A 19,843-nucleotide genomic window follows, 5' to 3' on the forward strand; every position below is an offset into this window, starting at 1 on the left:
AGGACAAAAGATAACGTTAAAGATAGAACGAAGGGCAAAAACCTATAGAGTTGGATTAGGCATGACTGCTCTACGAAGGAGCATCCCAGAGATGGAAACAGGAATGAATCTCTTATCTCGGAGTCTCATCAGTCTTTGGAAATCCACCCTTCACCCCCACCCCGCCCTGTGTCCCCAGACAGCAGCACAGGATGGGTCACTAAATTCCTGAAGAAGGGCTTATGCCCGAAACGTCGATTCTCCTGTTCCTTGGATGCTGCCTGACCTGCTGTGCTTTTCCAGCAACACATTTTCAGCACTAAATTATACTCAAGGCTGAGGTATCTAGAATTTTAATCAACAAGGCAGTTGAGGGCTGTAGGTGTAGACTGAAGGATAAATATTTTCTAATCAATCTATTCAGAGATGTGATCACATTCTTCTGGTGTAGGTGGGAATTGAACGCAGGCCTCCTGGCTCGGAGGTAGGGTTCAATTCCCACCTGCTCCAGAAGTAAAGGTAAAGGAAGTGATGGCCCAGTGGTATTGTTGCTGACTGTTAATCCAGAGACCCAGGTAATGTGCTGGGGATCCGGGTTCGAATCATGCCACAGCAGACAGTAGAAACTGAATTCATTGAAAACAATCTGAAATCAAGAGCCGACTGATGGCTATGAACCCATTGTCGATTGTTGGAAAAACCCATCTGATTCACTAATGTCCTGTATGGAAGGAAGCTGCCATCTTTACCTGGTCTGGTCTACATGTGACTCCAGACCCACAGCAATATGGCTGACTCTTAATTAGCCTCTGGGCAATTAGGGATGGGTAATAAATGCTTATCCTAACCAGTGATGGCCTCATCCTGAGAATGAATAAAAAACCCATTGTACCACAGTAAATGCAATGCTGAAGAAACAGACTCAATGGACCCAATAACCTGCTCCTCCTTCTCGTATTCTTTGAACTAGCCTACAGACATGCAGGGCTGAAGGGCATCCTCCACTACTACAAGCTTCTGAGGGCCAATGAATTCTAGCAGGCGAGAGACACAGAGGCGAGAGACACAGAGGCGAGAGAGAGAGACAGAGACAGACAGAGAGCGAGAGAGAGAGAGACAGGGACAGACACAGAGAGACACAGAGACAGAGAAGGGGTAAAGCCACATAGAGAAAAGTTCCAGGCAGTATTCACACTAGGTGCAGGTTCCAGACTGGCCTCGAGTCAATAACATTCCATCCTCACACAGGCTTCACGCCAAAACAAGGGACTTTCAAACACAGGCCAGCTGATTCTGCGACCCCAGCTCCTCTGCTCCGAGCACAGCACAGACGTACGTCAAGCAGACCATTTTATCCGGGTTCTGCACATGCAAGGGGAAAAAGCCAATACAGACCACTGTCCGCGGCAGGTTCAGATGTGATCCAAGACTAAACAACTGCATCTTGAACAGCTAAAGCTATTCAGTTAAAAGGCCAGTAACCCATTCTCCGCGCCCAGACGTCACATTGATTTGCGCTGACTGATGTGTCGCATGTGGAGGTTAGTCTGCCTCTTTACACCAGCCTCTGGGAACCAAGTCAAAACAGGGTTCAAAAAGTGGAGAGGAGAGAGAAAGAGAGTAAACGAGAGGTGGGGTGGGGGAGAATGGTGCCACAGCAGTAGAGAATGAAAGAGCGAGCATGAGAGCACAATTCTATTTAAATACTTGTGAAAGGGTGTACTAGCACTTGAGGGGGTGCAGAGAGGTTCCCGAGGTTGATTCCAGCATTGCGAGAGTTGGCTTAATGAGGAGAGATGGAGTAGACTGGGACTATACCTCTGACAGTGCAGCATTGAGAAACGGCAAGATGTCAGCTTAGAGTTTGCTCTCCATTCTAACCAATGGCGCATAAACTTGCCATCAATTGACTCAGGAGGTGAAGTGCTACCCACTTACAACTATTCCATCCCTCCAGACCTCCCCCTCTCTGGAGGATGAAAGATCAGTCCTCAGCAGAGGCCTCACCTTCATTCCCCTACGCCCTCGGATTAATGAGTTCAACACGCGGCGAGATATTGAACAATTCTTCCGCCGCCTTCGTCTCCGTGCCTACTTTTACAACCAAGACTCCCGCCCACCCTCTGACGACCCCTTCTCCCGCCTCCAACACACCCCATCCACCTGGACACCCCGTGCTGGCCTCTTACCCACCCTCGACCTATTTGTAGCCAACTGCCGCCACGACATTAACCGACTCGACCTGTCCACCCCTCTCACCCACTCCAACATCTCACCCTCAGAACGTGCAGCCCTCCACTCCCTCCGCTCCAATCCCAACCTCACCATCAAACTGGCAGACAAGGGAGGCGCGGTAGTAGTTTGGCGCACCGACCTTTATACCGCTGAGGCCAAACGCCAGCTCGCGGATGCCTCCTCCTATTGCCCCCTTGACCATGACCCCACCTCCCACCACCAAACCATCATCTCCCAGACCATCCATAACCTCATCACCTCAGGGGATCTCCCATCCACCACCTCCAACCTCATAGTCCCACAACCCCGCACCGGCCGTTTCTACCTCCTGCCCAAAATCCACAAACCTGACTGACCCGGACGACCCATTGTCTCAGCCTGCTCCTGCCCCACCGAACTCATCTCCGCGTACCTCAACACGGTCCTGTCCCCTTTAGTCCAAGAACTCCCCACCTACGTTCGGGACACCACCCACGCCCTCCACCTCCTCCAGGATTTTTGCTTCCCCGGTCCCCAACGCCTTATTTTCACTATGGACATCCAGTCCCTGTACACCTCCATCCCCCATCACGAAGGACTCAAAGCTTCTTCTTTTTCCGCCGCACCAACCAGTACCCTTCCACTGACACCCTCCTTCAACTGACTGAACTGGTCCTCACCCTGAATAACTTCTCTTTCCTATCCTCCCACATCCTCCAAACTAAAGGAGTTGCCATGGGCACCCACATGGGCCCCAGCTATGCCTGTCTCTTTGTAGGATATGTGGAACAGTCCATCTTCCGCAACTACACTGGCACCACCCCCCACCTTTTCCTCCGCTACATCGATGACTGTATCGGCGCTGCCTCGTGCTCCCACAAAGAGATTGAACAGTTCATCCACTTTACCAACACCTTCCATCCCGACCTGAAATTCACCTGGACTGTCTCAGACTCCTCCCTCCCCTTCCTAGACCTTTCCATTTCTATCTCGGGCGACCGACTCAACACAGACATCTACTATAAACCGACCGACTCCCACAGCTACCTGGACTACACCTCCTCCCACCCTGCCCCCTGTAAAAACTCCATCCCATATTCCCAATTCCTTCGTCTCCGCCGCATCTGCTCCCAGGAGGACCAGTTCCAATACCGTACAGCCCAGATGGCCTCCTTCTTCAAGGACCGCAGATTCCCCCCAGACATGATCGACGATGCCCTCCACCGCATCTCCTCCACTTCCCGCTCCTCCGCCCTTGAGCCCCGCTCCTCCAACCGTCACCAAGACAGAACCCCACTGGTTCTCACCTACCACCCCACCAACCTCCGTATACAGCGTATCATCCGCCGTCATTTCCGCCACCTCCAAACGGACCCCACTACCAGGGATATATTTCCCTCCCCTCCCCTATCAGTGTTCCGCAAAGACCACTCCCTTCGTGACTCCCTCATCAGGTCCACACCCCCCACCAACCCAACCTCCACTCCCGGCACCTTCCCCTGCAACCGCAGGAAATGCAAAACTTGCGCCCACACCTCCTCCCTTACTTCTCTCCAAGGCCCCAAAGGATCCTTCCATATCCGCCACAAATTCACCTGCACCTCCACACACATCATCTATTGCATCCACTGCACCCGATGTGGCCTCCTCTATATTGGGGAGACAGGCCGCCTACTTGCAGAACGCTTCAGGGAACACCTCTGGGACGCCCGAACCAACCAACCCAACCACCCCGTGGCTCAACACTTTAACTCTTCCTCCCACTCCACCAAAGACATGCAGGTCCTTGGACTCCTCCATCGCCAGAACATAACACGACGGTTGGAGGAAGAGCGCCTCATCTTCCGCCTGGGAACCCTCCAACCACAAGGGATGAACTCAGATTTCTCCAGTTTCCTCATTTCCCCTCCCCCCACCTTGTCTCAGTCGATTCCCTTGAACTCAGCACCGCCCTCCTAACCTGCAATCTTCTTCCTGACCTCTCCGCCCCCACCCCACTCCAGCCTATCACCCTCACCTTGACCTCCTTCCACCTATCACATCTCCATCGCCCCTCCCCCAAGTCCTTCCTCCCTACTTTTTATCTTAGCCTGCCTGGCACCCTCTCCTCATTCCTGATGAAGGGCTCTGGCCCGAAACGTCGAATTTCCTGTTCCTTGGATGCTGCCTAACCTGCTGTGCTTAAACCAGCAACACATTTTCAGCACTTACAACTATTGGCAAGCTGCAGAAACTATAGTCCAGTGCTGAGGCTGCAGTGTATAACCATAGTTGGAGAGTGCCAACGAGCTCTTTGACCTTGGGAGGAAGGACCTCAGAGCTTTGTTTGGGGTGGGGGAAGGTGCGGACTACAGATGCTGGAGAGTCAGAATCCAAAAGTGTGGCACTGGAAAAGCAAAGCAGGTCAGGCAGCATCAAGGAGCAGGAGAATCAACATTTCTGGTATAAGCCCTTGATCAGGAATGTAGAGGGAGGGGAAAGGGGGCTGAGTGATATACCCCAGTCCCAGGTGCTCAACAGCTGGAGTACATACACACATACTGAGGGAGTGCTTCCCTGTCCAAAGGGCCATTTTTCATTTGTGACGATTAATGGTAGTCTCTTCCGCAGTTTTGGATGGATTTGAAAAGATCCCATGCACTAACTTGAAGGGGAGCAATCAAGCTTTGCCCTATCGTCTGGTCCAACATGCACCCACAAGACATAGGAACAGAAGGCGGTCAGTCAGCCCATCAACATTGCTCTGTCATTCAATGTGATCATGGATGATCTGATAATTAGATTAGATTCCCTACAGTTTGGAAAAAAAACAGGCCCTTCGGCCCAACAAATCCACACCAACCCTCTCTGAAGAGTAGCCCACTCAGACCCATTCCCCTACCCTATATGTACCCTGACTAACGCACTGAACACTATGAGCAATTCAGCATGGCCAATTAACCTAACCCACACATCTTTGGACTTGGGAGGAAACCGGAGCAAACCCACGCAGACACGGGGAGAATGTGCAAACTCCACACAGACATCACCCCAACTGGGAATTGAATTCGGGTCCCTGGCACTGTCAGGCAGCATTGCTAAACACTGAGCCACGGTGCCACCCGTAAACAGATAGTTTTTTTCCCCCCTACTACCAATTCATGGTCAACACTAGAGTCTTATTTCCAGATTTTTACTGAATTCAACTTCCACCACCTGCCATGGTGGGATTGTGAACCCAGTCCACCAGAACATCACCTGGGTGTCTGGGTTAACAATCTAGCAACAATTCCCATAGGCCATTGCCTCCCTCAACCCCGCATCGCTGCCTTTTCCCCATGACCCTTATGGATTAAAATTCCTTCAACCAACATCTCAGAAAAAGTGATCCTCCGGTGGTTATCACACTACTGTTTGTGGGGAGCATGTTACAGGAGTATTGCAGCTGCAGTTCCATCAGCGGTTACAAGTGAACAAAAACACTTCACTGGTGGTAAAGCACCTTGAGAGATCCACTGGTTGTAAAAACAGCAATATAAAATTACGAGTTTATGTTTTCAACACATTTGACTCATTAACAGCACTGTGAAATGGCCCAGCAAGCCACTCGGTTATATTCATGGAGGTGAGTCACCTCCACCCTCTCAGGAACAGCAAGGGACTGGGACAGCCATGGACTGAGAATAACAAAGAGGAGCTAAATGGAGGTAATGATAAAAACTAGGGGCCTCCTCAGCTTTCAGGCTTTCAGTCCCACTGCCCATTACTCCACCAGAGAAGCTTCCAGATCTTAGTTATTGCAAATAGGTGACAATAAACTAGAAAAGGTTAAAGTTAAAGTTAGAAAATTTCAACTGTAATGCAGAAAAAGTTCCATTACGCTGATTACGAGGTCAACATGTTCTTCCTCGGCTTCCACTATTAACAGTACATCCTGATTTCAGTCAGAACGCTCCCTCTCCAAAATGCCCAAATAAGCATGATAGACCAGGACAGAGTACTTGTTTTGGTTTAAAACAATTTACAGTTTAAATGACCACAATAAATAAAAATAGAAACGAACTGTTGAGGAGAAAAATTACAGGGAGTCCAACTTAATGTGAAAAGGAAAATGTTGAAGATGACAGTGAGAGACGAACTTTGGGATATACAAAGTAAACCTCCTGACCCACTGGCCGCAAATCAGTAAGGATAGGCAACAACACCTCCTCCATAGTAGTCCTCAACACAGGCATCCTGCAAGGCTGTGTACTCAGCCCCTTGCTATACTCCTTATACACTCACGACTGTGTGGCCCAATTCCACCCCAATTCCATTTACAGGCTTGCTGACAAACTACCATTGTAGGTCAGACCTCAAGCAACAACAAGACAGAATACAGGAAAGAGGCAGAGTGCTCAGTGGCATGGTGTAAAGATAACAATCTCTCCACCAACATCAGCAAAATGAAGGAGCTGACTTCTGGAAGCAGAGTGGAGGGCACACTCCTGTGTGCAATGGTTCTAAGGTTGAGATGATTGAGAGCATCAAGTCCCTGGGAGTAATGATCACCAATCTATTCTGGACCATTCATGTCAGTGTGACAGCCAAGAAAACACAATAATGTCTCTACTTCCTCAGAAGGTTAAGGAAATTTGGCATGTCCAACAGAACTTTAACTAACTTTTATAGATGCACCACAGAAAACATCCTGTCTGGATGCATCAGAACACGGAATGGCAACTGCTCTGTTCAAGACTGCTAAAAGCTCCAGAATAGGGAACACAGCCCAGTCCATCACACAAATCAATCTCCCATCCATTGACGCAGTCTATACTTCCTGCTGCCTCAGGAAAGCAACCAAGATCCCTCCCACTCCAGTTATACTGTCCTCCACACTCTTCCATCGGTCAGAAGATATCAAAGTTTGAATACACAAACAGATTCAAGAACAGCTTCTTCCCCGCTGTTATCAGACTTCTGAATGGACCTCTTAAAATATTAATTCTGATTTCTCTCTCTGCACCGTCCCTGCAGTGTAACATTGGATTCTGCACTCTGTTCTGCTACCCTGGTGCACTTTTTATGCTATGACCTGCCTGTGAAGCACGCAAAACAACATTTTTCACTGTATCTTAGTACATAGGACAAAGAATGTTTGGGGGGGCTGGTCCAAAAATGCTATTTAAAATCATAAAAAGGTTAGATAGATGTTTCCAGGTGCACAGGAGTTTGATACCAGATAACAAATGTAACAGTAACTAATAAATCCAATAAAGAATTCCTGAGTAACTTCTCCACTGGCTGTCGTAGTTTTGATCTACAATGCTCCCTTCCAGAGGCTGAAGTTAGAAAACACTTCAACACACAAACAGTGGAAGATGTTTGATGCTCTCTGTTACAGAATGGCAGTTGGTGCAGGGTCCATCAGTAGTTTTACAGAATAATAAAACATGGGAGCTACAGGCTTTGGAGGTTTAAAAAGTTTGACGAGCTAAACAGTTTCCTTCTTCTCCTACACCGCTCTGGAGAGAAAGCAGAAGAGATTCACCAGGATGTTGCCTGGACTGGACCAATTCAACTGCAAAGAGATATGAAAAGCTTAGGTTGTTTTCCTCAGATCAAAGAAGGCAGGGGTGGGGGTGGGAGTGGGGATGATATACCTGATTGAGGTATACAAAGTTGGGAGGGGTTAATGGGTTAGGGGTTCACTAAGGACATTAATGAACTAGATGAGTTTTTATGGTAAATGGCAGTGGCTACATGGGTCACTATTTAGTTACAGATTTTTTTGTACCAAATTCAAATCTCACCACCGCTTTTGTGGGATTTGACCCTGCATCCCCAGAACATTAGCCTGGGATTCTGGATTACTAGTCCAGACACACTTCATCCCTGACTGCCCAGAGAAGATAATAAGTATTAGACAAGCACAAGAGATGCCAAAGCAGGACCAACCCAGTCTTAATAAGATGTGCATATCATTCACACATATCCCACATTCTTTAAGATGGCTACTGGATGGAATTGTAACACTGACTGTATTCCCTTTCATGAACAGAGTTGATAGTTCCTCTGAGGAGTTTCTTCAGATGATAGCAAATCTTTGAAATTCTGTCCCAGACTTCAGTGGCACCTCAGTCCTTAAGTACGTACAGGACATAACCCAATAGATTTCTAGGAACCAACAACAACAAAGGCACTCATAAAATTGTGGTGGCCATCAGATGGACGATCAGCTGTGATGTGGATTGGTGCAGCAGGACTCTAAGGGCTGAAAGGCCTCCTGCTACATCGAAAAATTTCAATTTGTTCTGCACCCACTCATACAAGTTAAATATAGTGATTGCAGAAGCAATGACGAACTGACTAAAATCAGACAGTGAGCCATGTGTAATAAAAAAGGTGCTGAAGTGTCAGTTTCATCGTTTAATGGTTTGCCTCCATGTATGCACCAACAAGATCCTCCTAACAGCCCGAGCACCACTTCATTTAACCAGGACTGAACCGTTAAGAGATTTGTCCAATTTCCTTTACCTCTATACAACTCCAAATGCACACAACAGGCAGCAACTCACCTGCAATTTCACCACAAGTGCCACTCCAGACAGAATTAAGTTTAACACAAAATGGGTTAAACTGTACACTCAACCCCTTCACTCCCAACCCTCACACACCTAGGGACAGACTGAGCAAGCTTAGGGAAGGGGAAGTGGGAGGGAGTGAGCAGGAGAGAGAGAAGACGCAAGAGGAATAGACCGAGTAGTGCCGGTGTGGGGGGGAAACATAGAGAAGAAGAGCGAGATAGAGAGACAATGAAGGAGTCAGAGAGACAGAGGAAACAAAGAGGTGTAAGGAAGGAATGTAGCATCCAGGGAGGATACAGGCAGCCACTAATGATGCACTTATGAAATTCAGCAACACTCCAGATGCCCTGAATAGGTAAGGAAGTGGAGTTGAGATCTGAAAGAATGGTCATGAGCAGGGTAGTTGACAGAGTTAGGAAGGCTTGTCAGAATGGAGGAGGTTACACAGATGGATGGTGGTCAGAGGAGGTTATAGAAAGCTTGAATGGGCCAAAGTGGAGCTTGAGATGGTGAGGGTGAAGGAACATTGGGGCTGTACCAGATCACAGAGATAAGGAGCCGGAGAAGACTAGAACGATTTTGAACTTCTGGGCGATATGGGAATGTGTCAAAAGTGATGTAAAAATGATAGGACCAAACTATTCTGTTCCTTTACTCACCGAGAGAAACTGCAGAATTAATATTTTACTTCTCCCTATTACAGCTGACACAATCAAATATGCATTAACCTACCCTGCATCAAACATCATAAAAACACACTATCAAAACCAGTCTCACTTAACAGAAAACAGAGGATCATCAGTATAAATCTGTAAAGAAATGTCACATTGCTCATCCCCAAAGTGTCTCCTTAATCTCTTCATTCGAGACTCCTTTGGTGCCTCCATTCATTAAAATCGATTTGAAACTAAACGGTCAAATTCTAAGGCTTGGTTATATTGGCCAGGCTTGCATTTCCTTAAGCACAGAAGATTAAAGGGTGCTTTAATGGCAATGTTTATGATGGTTAGCATCCAGGGCAGCATGCTGGCTCAGTGGTTAACACCGCTGCCTCACAGCGTCAGGGACCTGGGTTCGATTCTCACCTTGGGTGACTCTTTGTGGAGTTTGCACATTCTTTCTGTATCTGCGTGAGTTTCCTCCGAGTGCTCCCAAAATCCAAAGATGTGTGGGGTTAGGTGAATTGGCCATGCTAAATTGCCTCAGTTTTCAGGGATGAGAGAGTTAGGTGCTTTAGTCAAGGGTAAATGTGAAGTAATAGGGTAAGGGAATGGGTCTGGTTGGGTTACTCAGAGGGTCAGTGTGGACTGGTTGGGCCAAATGGCCTGTTTCCACACCGTAGAGATTCTATGAATAAAGGGTGCAGTTCAGTTCTGATGAAGTAGAACGGGTCAGTATTTTCTGTAGTTTAGAAAGATGCAAAGGCGATCTCACTCCTCCCTACCTTTTATCTTAACCTGCCTGCCACCCTCTCCTCATTCCTGATGAAGGGCTTATGCCCGAAACGTCGAATTTCCTATTCCTTGGATGCTGCCTGACCTGCTGTGCTTTAACCAGCAACGCATTTTCAACTGTGATCTCACTGAAACACATGAAATGCTTAGGACTTCACAGGGTAAATATGGGAAGTCTACTGACAGTGGCCAGAGAGTCCAAACATGGAGTTATGGTTTCAGGATAAGGGGACAGGCAGTTAGAATGAATAGAAGAAGAAATCCTTTCACTCAAGACAAGTGTGAATCTTTACGCCACAGGGTTGTCACTTGGCTCGTAACCCAGAGACCCTGGCTAATATTCTGTAAACGTGACAGCTGCTGGAATTTAAATCTACTTAATAAAGTCTGGAATTAAAAGCTAGTGTTGGCAATGGTGACCATGACAACTATCACCGATTATCCCCAGCATCTGCAGTCCTCACTTTCTCCCAACTATCACAGATTGTCAGAAAAAAAACATCTAGTTCACGGATGTCTTTTGGGGAGGAACTCTGATATCCTTACAGCGTGGTTACAAATGACCCCAGATTAGCTGCAGTGTCGATGACCCCGAAGTGCCCTCAAAAATGGCTGATCAATCTATTCAGTTCACGGGCAATTGGGAATGGACAACATATACTGAACTTCCCAGCAACTCCAACGTTTCATGAAAGAATTAAATAAAATGGTGTTTTGCCAAAGCTCAAACTATTGAATAAATACAAGAGTGAGATTTTTGAGCAATTTGGGAGAATCGAGGCATATGGGAATAGGCGGGAAAGTGAGCAGCTGCAGGTCAGCCACAATTAAATTGACTGATGAAGCTGAGAAGCACCATGCCTAATTTTTACATGTGATCTTTTTTAAAAATCTACTCTTTCACAAGATGTTTGGCGGGGGAGGGAGGGTTGAGTGTCGGTCATTGGCAACACTTGCTGCCCACGCTTAATTCCCCTCGAACTGAGTGGCTTGCTGGGGACATTTCAGAGGGCAATTTAGAATTAACCACATTGTTATGGTTCTGGATAGTATCCTGGGCCTCCAGATAATTAGTGTAGTAACACTCACATTGCAGCCCCTGACGACTTAAGCAAACACCAGAACAAGTAGGAAGGTAGCACAATTTGGTTAATTTGGCATTCTAAGGAAATTGGATAACTTGTGTCCAAAACAGTACTACTTAGATGAACAGTTTGATGCTATGGTTGAGATACAAGAGCCTTAGGGTTGGAAGTTTAATACAGCTGGTTCCTGTATTAAACTCCTCTGCCCAGCTGACCAATCCAGGAAGTTTTCACACTAACTCTCATCCCAGACAACAATCCCCAACTTGCCTGTTAACTCTATTACTTGGGAAGGGTCAGTGACACACAGTAAGCTGCAGTTGACACCTTTCCAAGACCATTTCTCCGGAAGTTGTACAAACTGCAGGAAGATGGGGCTGCCCTCACTCCTGCTTCACATTGTACAATTACACACCCAAGAAAAGTTTGTATGATTCAACTCCATCACAGAGGCTGGACAGCTCCAATTTTCCTTTTTTTTAATTATTGCGTGTGAGGTGGGTGACCATTAAAGTAAGGCATTGCATCTAAACCAGTCACCCTCATGACAAACAGATTCATTCCTGCTTGACTGGACACCAGCACAAAAAAAACACTTAGCACAAATAAATATACAATGAATTTGCACCAACAGCTAGTCTGAGGCACACACTGAACTTACAGATGCTGGAAATCTGAAACAAAAACAGATTTGCACGGTGGCTCAGTGGTTAGCACTGTTGCCTCACAGCACCAAGGACTCGAGTTCAATTCTTGCCTCAGGCAACTGTGTGTGGAGTTTGCACATTCTCCCTGTGCCTGCATGGGTTTCTTCCCACAATCCAAAGATGTGCAGGTCAGGCGAATTGGTCATGCTAAATTGCTCATAAGTGTTAAATGCATCAGTCAGGGGCAAATATAGGGTAAGGGAACGGGTCTGAGTGGGTTTCTCTTTGGCATGGACTCTTTGGGCCGAAGGGCCTGTTTCCATACTGTAAGGAATCTAATCTAAATCATCAAAATCTCAGTAGGTCTGGCAGCATCTGTGGGGAGAAATCAGAGTTAACACGTTGGGACCAGTGACCCTTATCAAGCACACACTGGTTCCCTTTGTGTGCAAAGCATCACCTTCATTTGACAGGGTATGGGCAAGGAAAACATTTACAGGTGCTCTCCACCTGAGGTCTCTAATGCAGCTGTTATACCACAACCCCCAGCATTCAGCCAAAGACACCTTTGGGTGCACATCAATATGCAAAGTGGCAATATCATTCAGGAGGTCAGATCACAAGGTGAAGCAGTGCCAGACTGTCTTTCTGCAGTTTGAGCAACCTGCAGGGAAATGGTCTTAAAAAGATGTCAACTGCAGCTTACTGTGTATCACTTACTTTCCCAGTCATAGTTATACAGCGAGGAAACAGATCCTTTGGTCCAACTCGTCTGCATCACCCAGACATCCCAATCTGACCTAGCCCCATTTACCAGCATTTGGCACATATATTTCTAATTCTTTCCTATTCAAATATTCATCCAGATGCCTTTTAAATGCTGCAATTGTACCAGCCTCCATCAGTTCCTCTGGCAGCTCATTCCATACATGCACCATCCTGTGAGAAACAGTTGCCCTTAGGTCCCTTTTAAATCTTTCCCATGTCACCTTAAAACTATGCCCTCTAGTTGTGGACTCCCCTAACCTGGTTAGTCACCCTATCAATGCCCTGCATTGTTTTATAAACCTCTATAAAGGCACCCCTCAGCTCCAGGGAAAACAGCCTCAGCCTGTTCAGTTGCTCAAACTCTCAGATCCCGGCAACATCCTTGAAAATCTTTATTGAACCCTTTCAAGTTTCACAACATCCTTCCTGCAGAAGGGAGATGAGAACTGAATAGAGTCTTCCAAAAATGGGTTAACCAATGTCCTGCAGAGCCGCAGCACGATCTCCCTACTCCTATACTCAATCACGAACAAAGTGGCTAACATATTTCTCACATTACAGAAGTTAACTACAGATCAGTAGCTCTGAATGGGAGTCAGACTGGGGTTGAAACATTAATTCTTATTTCTCTCTAAAGACGTTGCCAGACCTACTGAGTTTTTCCAGCATTCTTGGTTTGTTTTATATATTTCTGGCATCCACAGTGTTTTGCTTTTACAAGGGAGGTATTGAAAGGTGCTACACCAATGCATATTCTTTACTGCCTGATTAAGGCTTGAAGTGAGTCAACCATCATTAGTGCTACATCTCGGAGAATATCGGTTGAGAGCTAAGGAAGTAGCCATCATTCCTCCAACACGTGAAGGTTTAAAAAGTTTTACTACATCTCAATAACCGTACTTTGCTACTGGAATCCTGCATTCAAATGTATTCACCCACCCTCTCCCCCAACACTGATTTCTGGTTCTGGGCTAAGGGAGGCTCAGGTCACGAGGATAGCAAAAGACTAAATAATTCAATTACACAAATCTGTAATGCTAAACAACATTTAAGAACTTGAAAATCTGAAAACTGGATAGCATGTGAAAAAGTGGGTATCTTTTTTAAAAAAAACTGAACAGGCATCTGCATATAAACAACTAAACCCACTAGCAATTCCAATTTTGCAAAATAATATCAGAGTTAATCTTGACAAAAAACACACACTAGGGACTCAATAACATGAGCACGAAATGAAACAATCAGCTTGCAAAACATTTTCTTAATTCGAAATCCAATGCAAAGGGGTATATGCTCCCTTTTTAACTATTTCTGTCCTAAGGTGTCACTCAGCATTTGCAGTGAGAGAGAAATGGCGCTGCCTCGGCTAAACATTGAAAGAGGGAGGGAGAGAGAGAGAAAAAAAAACAGAAAGAACAAAACACAAAAGAGAGAGAGATGACAGACTCCCACGAGAGAATCAAAACCACAAGAGACAGGAGGGGAAGGCAAGGGCGAGAGGGGGTGTTCACCACAGCCCGGTCATGTATCCATGTACAAAATGTATCCAAATAGAGATGGAGACAAGAGACCAGAAAAAAAACTTGTCACAAAATAGCAATAGAAACATCAAGGTGCCGCCCGTATCCTCTTCCTTCAGTCACATCTGAATAGAAATATAGCAGAAACCAGAGCACGGGAGAGAAAAAAAAACTTGCTTTAAATGGCTAAGCGGGCCTGGCCTATTCCTGCAGCCACACTCCCTCCCCTCAGCATTTCCCATCTGAAGGAATTTAACTCTTTGTTACCAACTGGGTCCCATTGTTATTCTTTTTTGCCAGGAGTGAAGGATTGAGTTCTTTCCCTCATTCTCTCCCTTGGAGTGGAGGGAGGTGGGGGTTAAAAATACTCTCTCCAAACCCTGCAAAAAAAAATTTGGGAAAATCCGCAGTATTGCAGAAGAAAAACACATCGGTTGCATTCTCTAAAACGCTCTCAGATTTAAAAGAAAACATGCTCTCACAGCATTTACATACAAGCTCTGTCTGTTTTTCAATAGCATCAATGAGGAGAATAAAATGGACAGTGAAGGGGAGAGAGGGGTGTATTTTTTTGTTACCATTTTGAAGCCAGTTTTGGCGGTGCAATGCAGTTCCTCCTCCTCCTGCTCCTCTTCTTCCCCGCACTCTGAGGCGAGTACAAGGCGTGCGGGAAAGTTGCGCCGTCCATGCGCAGTCCCTCAGCCCCCTGTCCCCTCAACCTCTCAGTCTCAGCTCTGTCCCTGCACCGGCTCATCCAGCATGTTCACATCAGCACACACAGAGGGGCAATACAAAACATAACACACACAATGGCAGATCCTTACTCACTCCCAACTCTGATTGGTGCTTCTCAATCAGATGAGGATTGCTTGGATTTAAAAGCAGCCAATTCTCTCTCTCTCGGAGTCAGTCATAGAAGTTCTCCCTGGTGAATCGCTGCACCACACATAGAAAAAAAACAAAATTTAAGCAACTTTTCTTACCCTCCTCCCTCTTCAGTTGATCCCACTGGATCCCCTCTACAACTACACACCTTTTCCGTTTTTTTGATTTTTTTTTAGAAAGTTCAAAATTGATATGATTTCAGGCAAAGGTTTTGTAAATTTAGGATCGTACCAGTCAATTGATCCCAAAAATCCCATCTACAACTATACACCATTTTTATTTTTAGAAAGTTCAAAATTGATACGATTTCAGGCAAAAAGTTTTGCAAATTTTGCCCATAGTTCAGATCAAAAACTTTCCTGAAAGTATGCATGTTCAAGCCCAACTTCCAGACAAAATTGAGGTTGCCCATGCAGTGTTGACAGAGTGTGCTGCAGTGTCAGAGATATGGTCTTTCAGGTGAGATCTTAAATCAAGTGATTTGACCCTTCTAAGTGGATATAAAATATCCTAAACTACCATGTGGAAAGTCAAGTGCCCTCAAATTGCAGGACTAAAAACAACTTGCCTAGTGTTTTTTGCATGATTTAGCTCAGTGCAAATTGCTCGACTGAATTTCTGACATAGTGACTTTTTAAAATTCGATCACACGACAAGGGCATTGCTGGCTAGATCAGCATTTATTGCCCATCCATAATTGCCCCGAGGGCAGTTAAGAGTCAGCCACATTGCTGTGGGCCTGGAGTCACATGTAGGGCAGACCAGGTAAGGATGGCAGTTTCCTTCCCTAAAGGAAATTAGTGAACCAGATGGTTTTTCGAACAATCGACAATGGTTTCGTGATCATTAGATTCTTAATTCCAGATTTTTATTGAATTCAAAATCCACTATTTGCTGTGATGGGATTCAAACCTGGATCCTCAGAACATTATCTGGATCTTTGGATTAACAGTCCAGCAATAAAACCACTAAGCCATCACCTCCCCTAATCATCCCACCTCCCCTAATTATCAAGCTTCAAAAATAATTCATCAGCTGTCAAGTGCTTTAGGAGTGTCCTGAGTGATCATGAAAAACAAGTCATAAATACTTAAGTCTTTGTTCTTTTGAACTAAACCAAACTAAACTTAGTTAAATTTAAAAAAAACCAAATGTTAATATAAAATGTCACAAACAATAAAAGATGACTGACTGGTTTAACAGTCCTACAGGATTGACACTGTTGGAGTTGATATTTAAAATGCAGCTCGTGAAACGAAGTAGAGCTCTTTTGTCAAAATGGTCATGTTCCTACCTTAACATCAGGAGACCTAGGTTTAAGTCCCACCGGTTGTAATAATATCTCTGAACAGATTGATTAGAAAATATCAAAGAAAGTCTTCCACAACACTTTCCAAAAGACGTGAATTTACACAGCACTTTTCACTACCTCAGCATATCCCCAAATCATGTAACAACTTGTAAAGTACACAAAGTGTAGATACTGTGGTAATACAGGAAATACAGCAATCAATATGTGCACAGATAGCTCCCACAAACAGCGAATGTGGCAAACTGTCAGATCACTGGATTACTTTTTGAAAGGGGCAGATTTAATGGGACAAATGGCCTCAATCTGAGCAGTAAAATCATCTGACATTTTGAGGAATGAATAGCGGCCAGAACGTTAAGAATTCCATTTCAAAGCAGGCTTGTGGGTTTGTTTACATTCACTGAACAGGGAAGCTGCTAAGACTTAAACTGAGGTCACAGATAGAGAACCTTTGTCAGCGTAGCTCTCCCTCAGTACAGTACACAAACATCAGTTCAAATAAGCAGTTTCGGTCTTTGCAGCAAGACTTGAGCCCACAAGCTTTCTGACTCAGAGGTGAGAGGCTACCACAGAGCCACAGATAGTACTTAGAATACAAAAGGAAAATCATGCAACATGATTTGGTGATGCTGGTGTTGGACTGGGGTGGACAAAGTTAAAAATCACCAGGTTATAGTCCAACAGGTGTATTTGGAAGCACTAGCTTTCGGAGGGCAGCTCCTTCATCAGGTGGTTGTGCACATTTACAGAAACATTTTATGAGATAAAGTTGACATATAACTTCCACTAAGTAAATTCCACTAAAGCTTAAATCTCAAATGAAACATATACATGCAGACTGAGAGAGATACGCACATACACCCACCCACCTCTGGTGACTCTCAACCCTTCATTGGAAATCAAAAGACACTTTTTAAACCCAGATTTGGTATTGTTTAACCATCATTATATCAACCTGTGATACTGTAAACTCCAGAAGTTTAATAATTGTTCATGGATTGGAAGAATCAGTAATAACTCTGTCCAGAAATAAACTGTTAAAGGGACAAGGACAAACTGTTATACAAGAATTAAAAGCTATTAGCCATGTCTGGGAAAAGAAGGAGTTGAAGCTAAATAAACAATCACTTGATGAAGGAGCAGCACTCCGAAAGCTAGTACTTCCAAATAAACCTTTTGGACTATAACTTGGTGTTGTGTGATTTTTAACCATGCAACATGTTGCAATTTATTATTCTGCTAGTTACCTGGATTTTCTTTTAAGGTTGCAAAGTTCATTTTATATTAAATAAAGATTTGGCCAGTTAATTCCATGATACCACGTTCTATAATTGATACTGGGGGTTAAAATGCTGGAAAGATCTGCTTAGAGCCTGTGTGTGGTATCATTTGTCCCATGAGAACGTTCCTCTGCACTACAAATAAATCTCTAGATTTCATTTTTCTCGTCAAAGGTGTGAGAAACAAGTAGCATTAGCCCATGAGTGACAAACAGGAGTGCCAGCAATCTAAAGTATTTCTAATACATTACAACTTTGACCAGGAGCAGACTGTATACTTCAAGGCATTTTCCTCTGTAAATCTGTGGAGGGATTGAGATCAAACACATACACAAAAACACATATTTTAGGGGGCAATGGTGATGTAGTGGTAATATCACTGGACTAGTCATCCAGAACCTTGGGCGAATGTTCTAAGTCCATGGGTTCAAATCCCACCACACCAAGCGCTGAAATTTCAATTTAAATCTGGATTAAAAAGTGCTAGCGTCATGATAACCATATCACCACTATTAACTGTTGTTAAAAACCAACTCTGGTTCATTATCTGCCATCCTTACTGGATCTGACCTACATGTGATTCCAGACCCGCAATATGCGTGACTCTTAACTGCTTATTCTTAACAATTAGAGCCAGGTAATAAATGTTGGCTTAGCGAGTGACAACCGCAACAACTAAAATGTTTCCTCCTCAAACTATCCAAAAGCATGCATGATAGCAGTTCTCCAGCAAAGAGTACTGGTGCTTAGCAGAGATCAAATGGACTCCTCTACCTCCAGGGTTCATTCCCCAGTGTGACTTTGGAAAATAAAGGAGAAACCAGTTGAACGGGAGAGAATTCTTTATTTTTAAAGTTTGTGGAAAGTGGGTCAATGACATGTTAAAGATCAGACAAATCTGTGCATCATGAAAGCTCTGCTTTCTGCTTTGCAGTTAGGTTTGTGGTTAACATTTTAAAAAGAGCCAGATGATGTGGGTGTATCTAACATTTACAGAAACATTCTATGAGATAAAGTTGATATATAACTTCCACTAAGTAAATTCCATTAAAGCTTAAATCTCAATAAAACATATACATGCAGACAGAGAGATACGCACATACACCCACCCACCTCTGGTGGCCCTCAGCCCTTCGTTGGAAATCAAAAGACACTTATTTTAAACCCAAGTTTGGTATTGTTTAACCATTATTACATCAACCTGTTATACTGTAAACTTCAGAAGTTTAATAATTGTTCATGGATTGGAAGAATCAGTAATAACTCTGTACAGAAATAAACTGTTAAGGGACAAGGACAAACTAATATACAGGAATTAAAAGCTATTAGCCATGTCTGGTAAAAGAAGGAGATGAAGCTAAATAAACAAAACTATTTTAATATCTGCTTTATAAATGGCTGCCTTATGTCACAAGGACAATGACAGTCCTGCTGAAGAAGTAAGGAGTTAATCACAGGAAAGAGGTGTCTTCAAACAGATGAAGGGCTCTGGCCCGAAACGTCGAATTTCCTGTTCCTTGGATGCTGCCTAACCTGCTGTGCTTTAACCAGCAACACATTTTCAATTCTTCAAACAGACAGTCAATGCCAAATGTAACTACAAGTCAGAAGGCTACTTCTGATAAGAAGGCAAGGTACAGACTTGATAGCTCCAGAGCAGTCATCAATATTTTGGATGGAAGAATCTAAAAGGACTATCAGTAATGTTACAATTTTCTGTCCTGCAAGAAATTAGAGAGCTGTGATCACAGCCCATTCCATCACGCAAACCAGCCTTCTTTCCATTAAATAAAAACTGACAGAACTGCACATGCTGTAAATCAGAAACAAAAACAGAAATTGCTAGAAAAGGTCAGCAGGTTTGGCAGCGTCTATTGGTCTGATGAAGGATCACTTGACCCGAAACATGAACTCTGTTTTCTCTCCACAGATGCTGCAAGACCTGCTAAGCTTTTCCAGCAATTTCTGTTTTTGCTTCCATCCATTGAGTCTCAAAGTATGGCGCTGGAAAAGCACAGTAGGTCAAGCAGCAGCCAAGGAGCAGGGGAGTCTACATTAGTCAGGATGCTGCCTGACCTGCTGTGCTTTTCCAGCACCACAATTTTCAACTGTGATCTCCAGCATCTGCAGACCTCACTTTCTTCCATCCATTGA

The 19,843-nt window shown here is 44.7% G+C and overlaps 1 protein-coding gene across 3 annotated transcripts in view; it reads right to left on the reverse strand.

The window, feature by feature from the left end:
• Positions 1–19,843, reverse strand: part of zbtb47b (zinc finger and BTB domain containing 47b) — a 270,356-nt gene that overhangs the window by 228,941 nt on the left and 21,572 nt on the right. Inside the window, exon 1 of one of the 3 annotated variants that reach the window (XM_060825192.1) lies at positions 15,041–15,060. The exons of 1 other annotated variant lie outside the window; for it this stretch is intronic. Coding sequence is in view for 1 of the 2 variants with exons in the window: in XM_060825187.1 (XP_060681170.1) it covers positions 14,791–14,793 (3 nt within the window). In the remaining variant the exon portion in view is untranslated. Of the gene's footprint in view, positions 1–14,790; positions 14,982–15,040; positions 15,061–19,843 lie in introns of those variants that run through there. One more of the 3 variants, XM_060825187.1, reaches the window with a different exon arrangement.

This window comes from Hemiscyllium ocellatum, chromosome 5 (assembly GCF_020745735.1).
Source record: "Hemiscyllium ocellatum isolate sHemOce1 chromosome 5, sHemOce1.pat.X.cur, whole genome shotgun sequence".
Lineage (NCBI taxonomy): Eukaryota > Metazoa > Chordata > Chondrichthyes > Orectolobiformes > Hemiscylliidae > Hemiscyllium > Hemiscyllium ocellatum.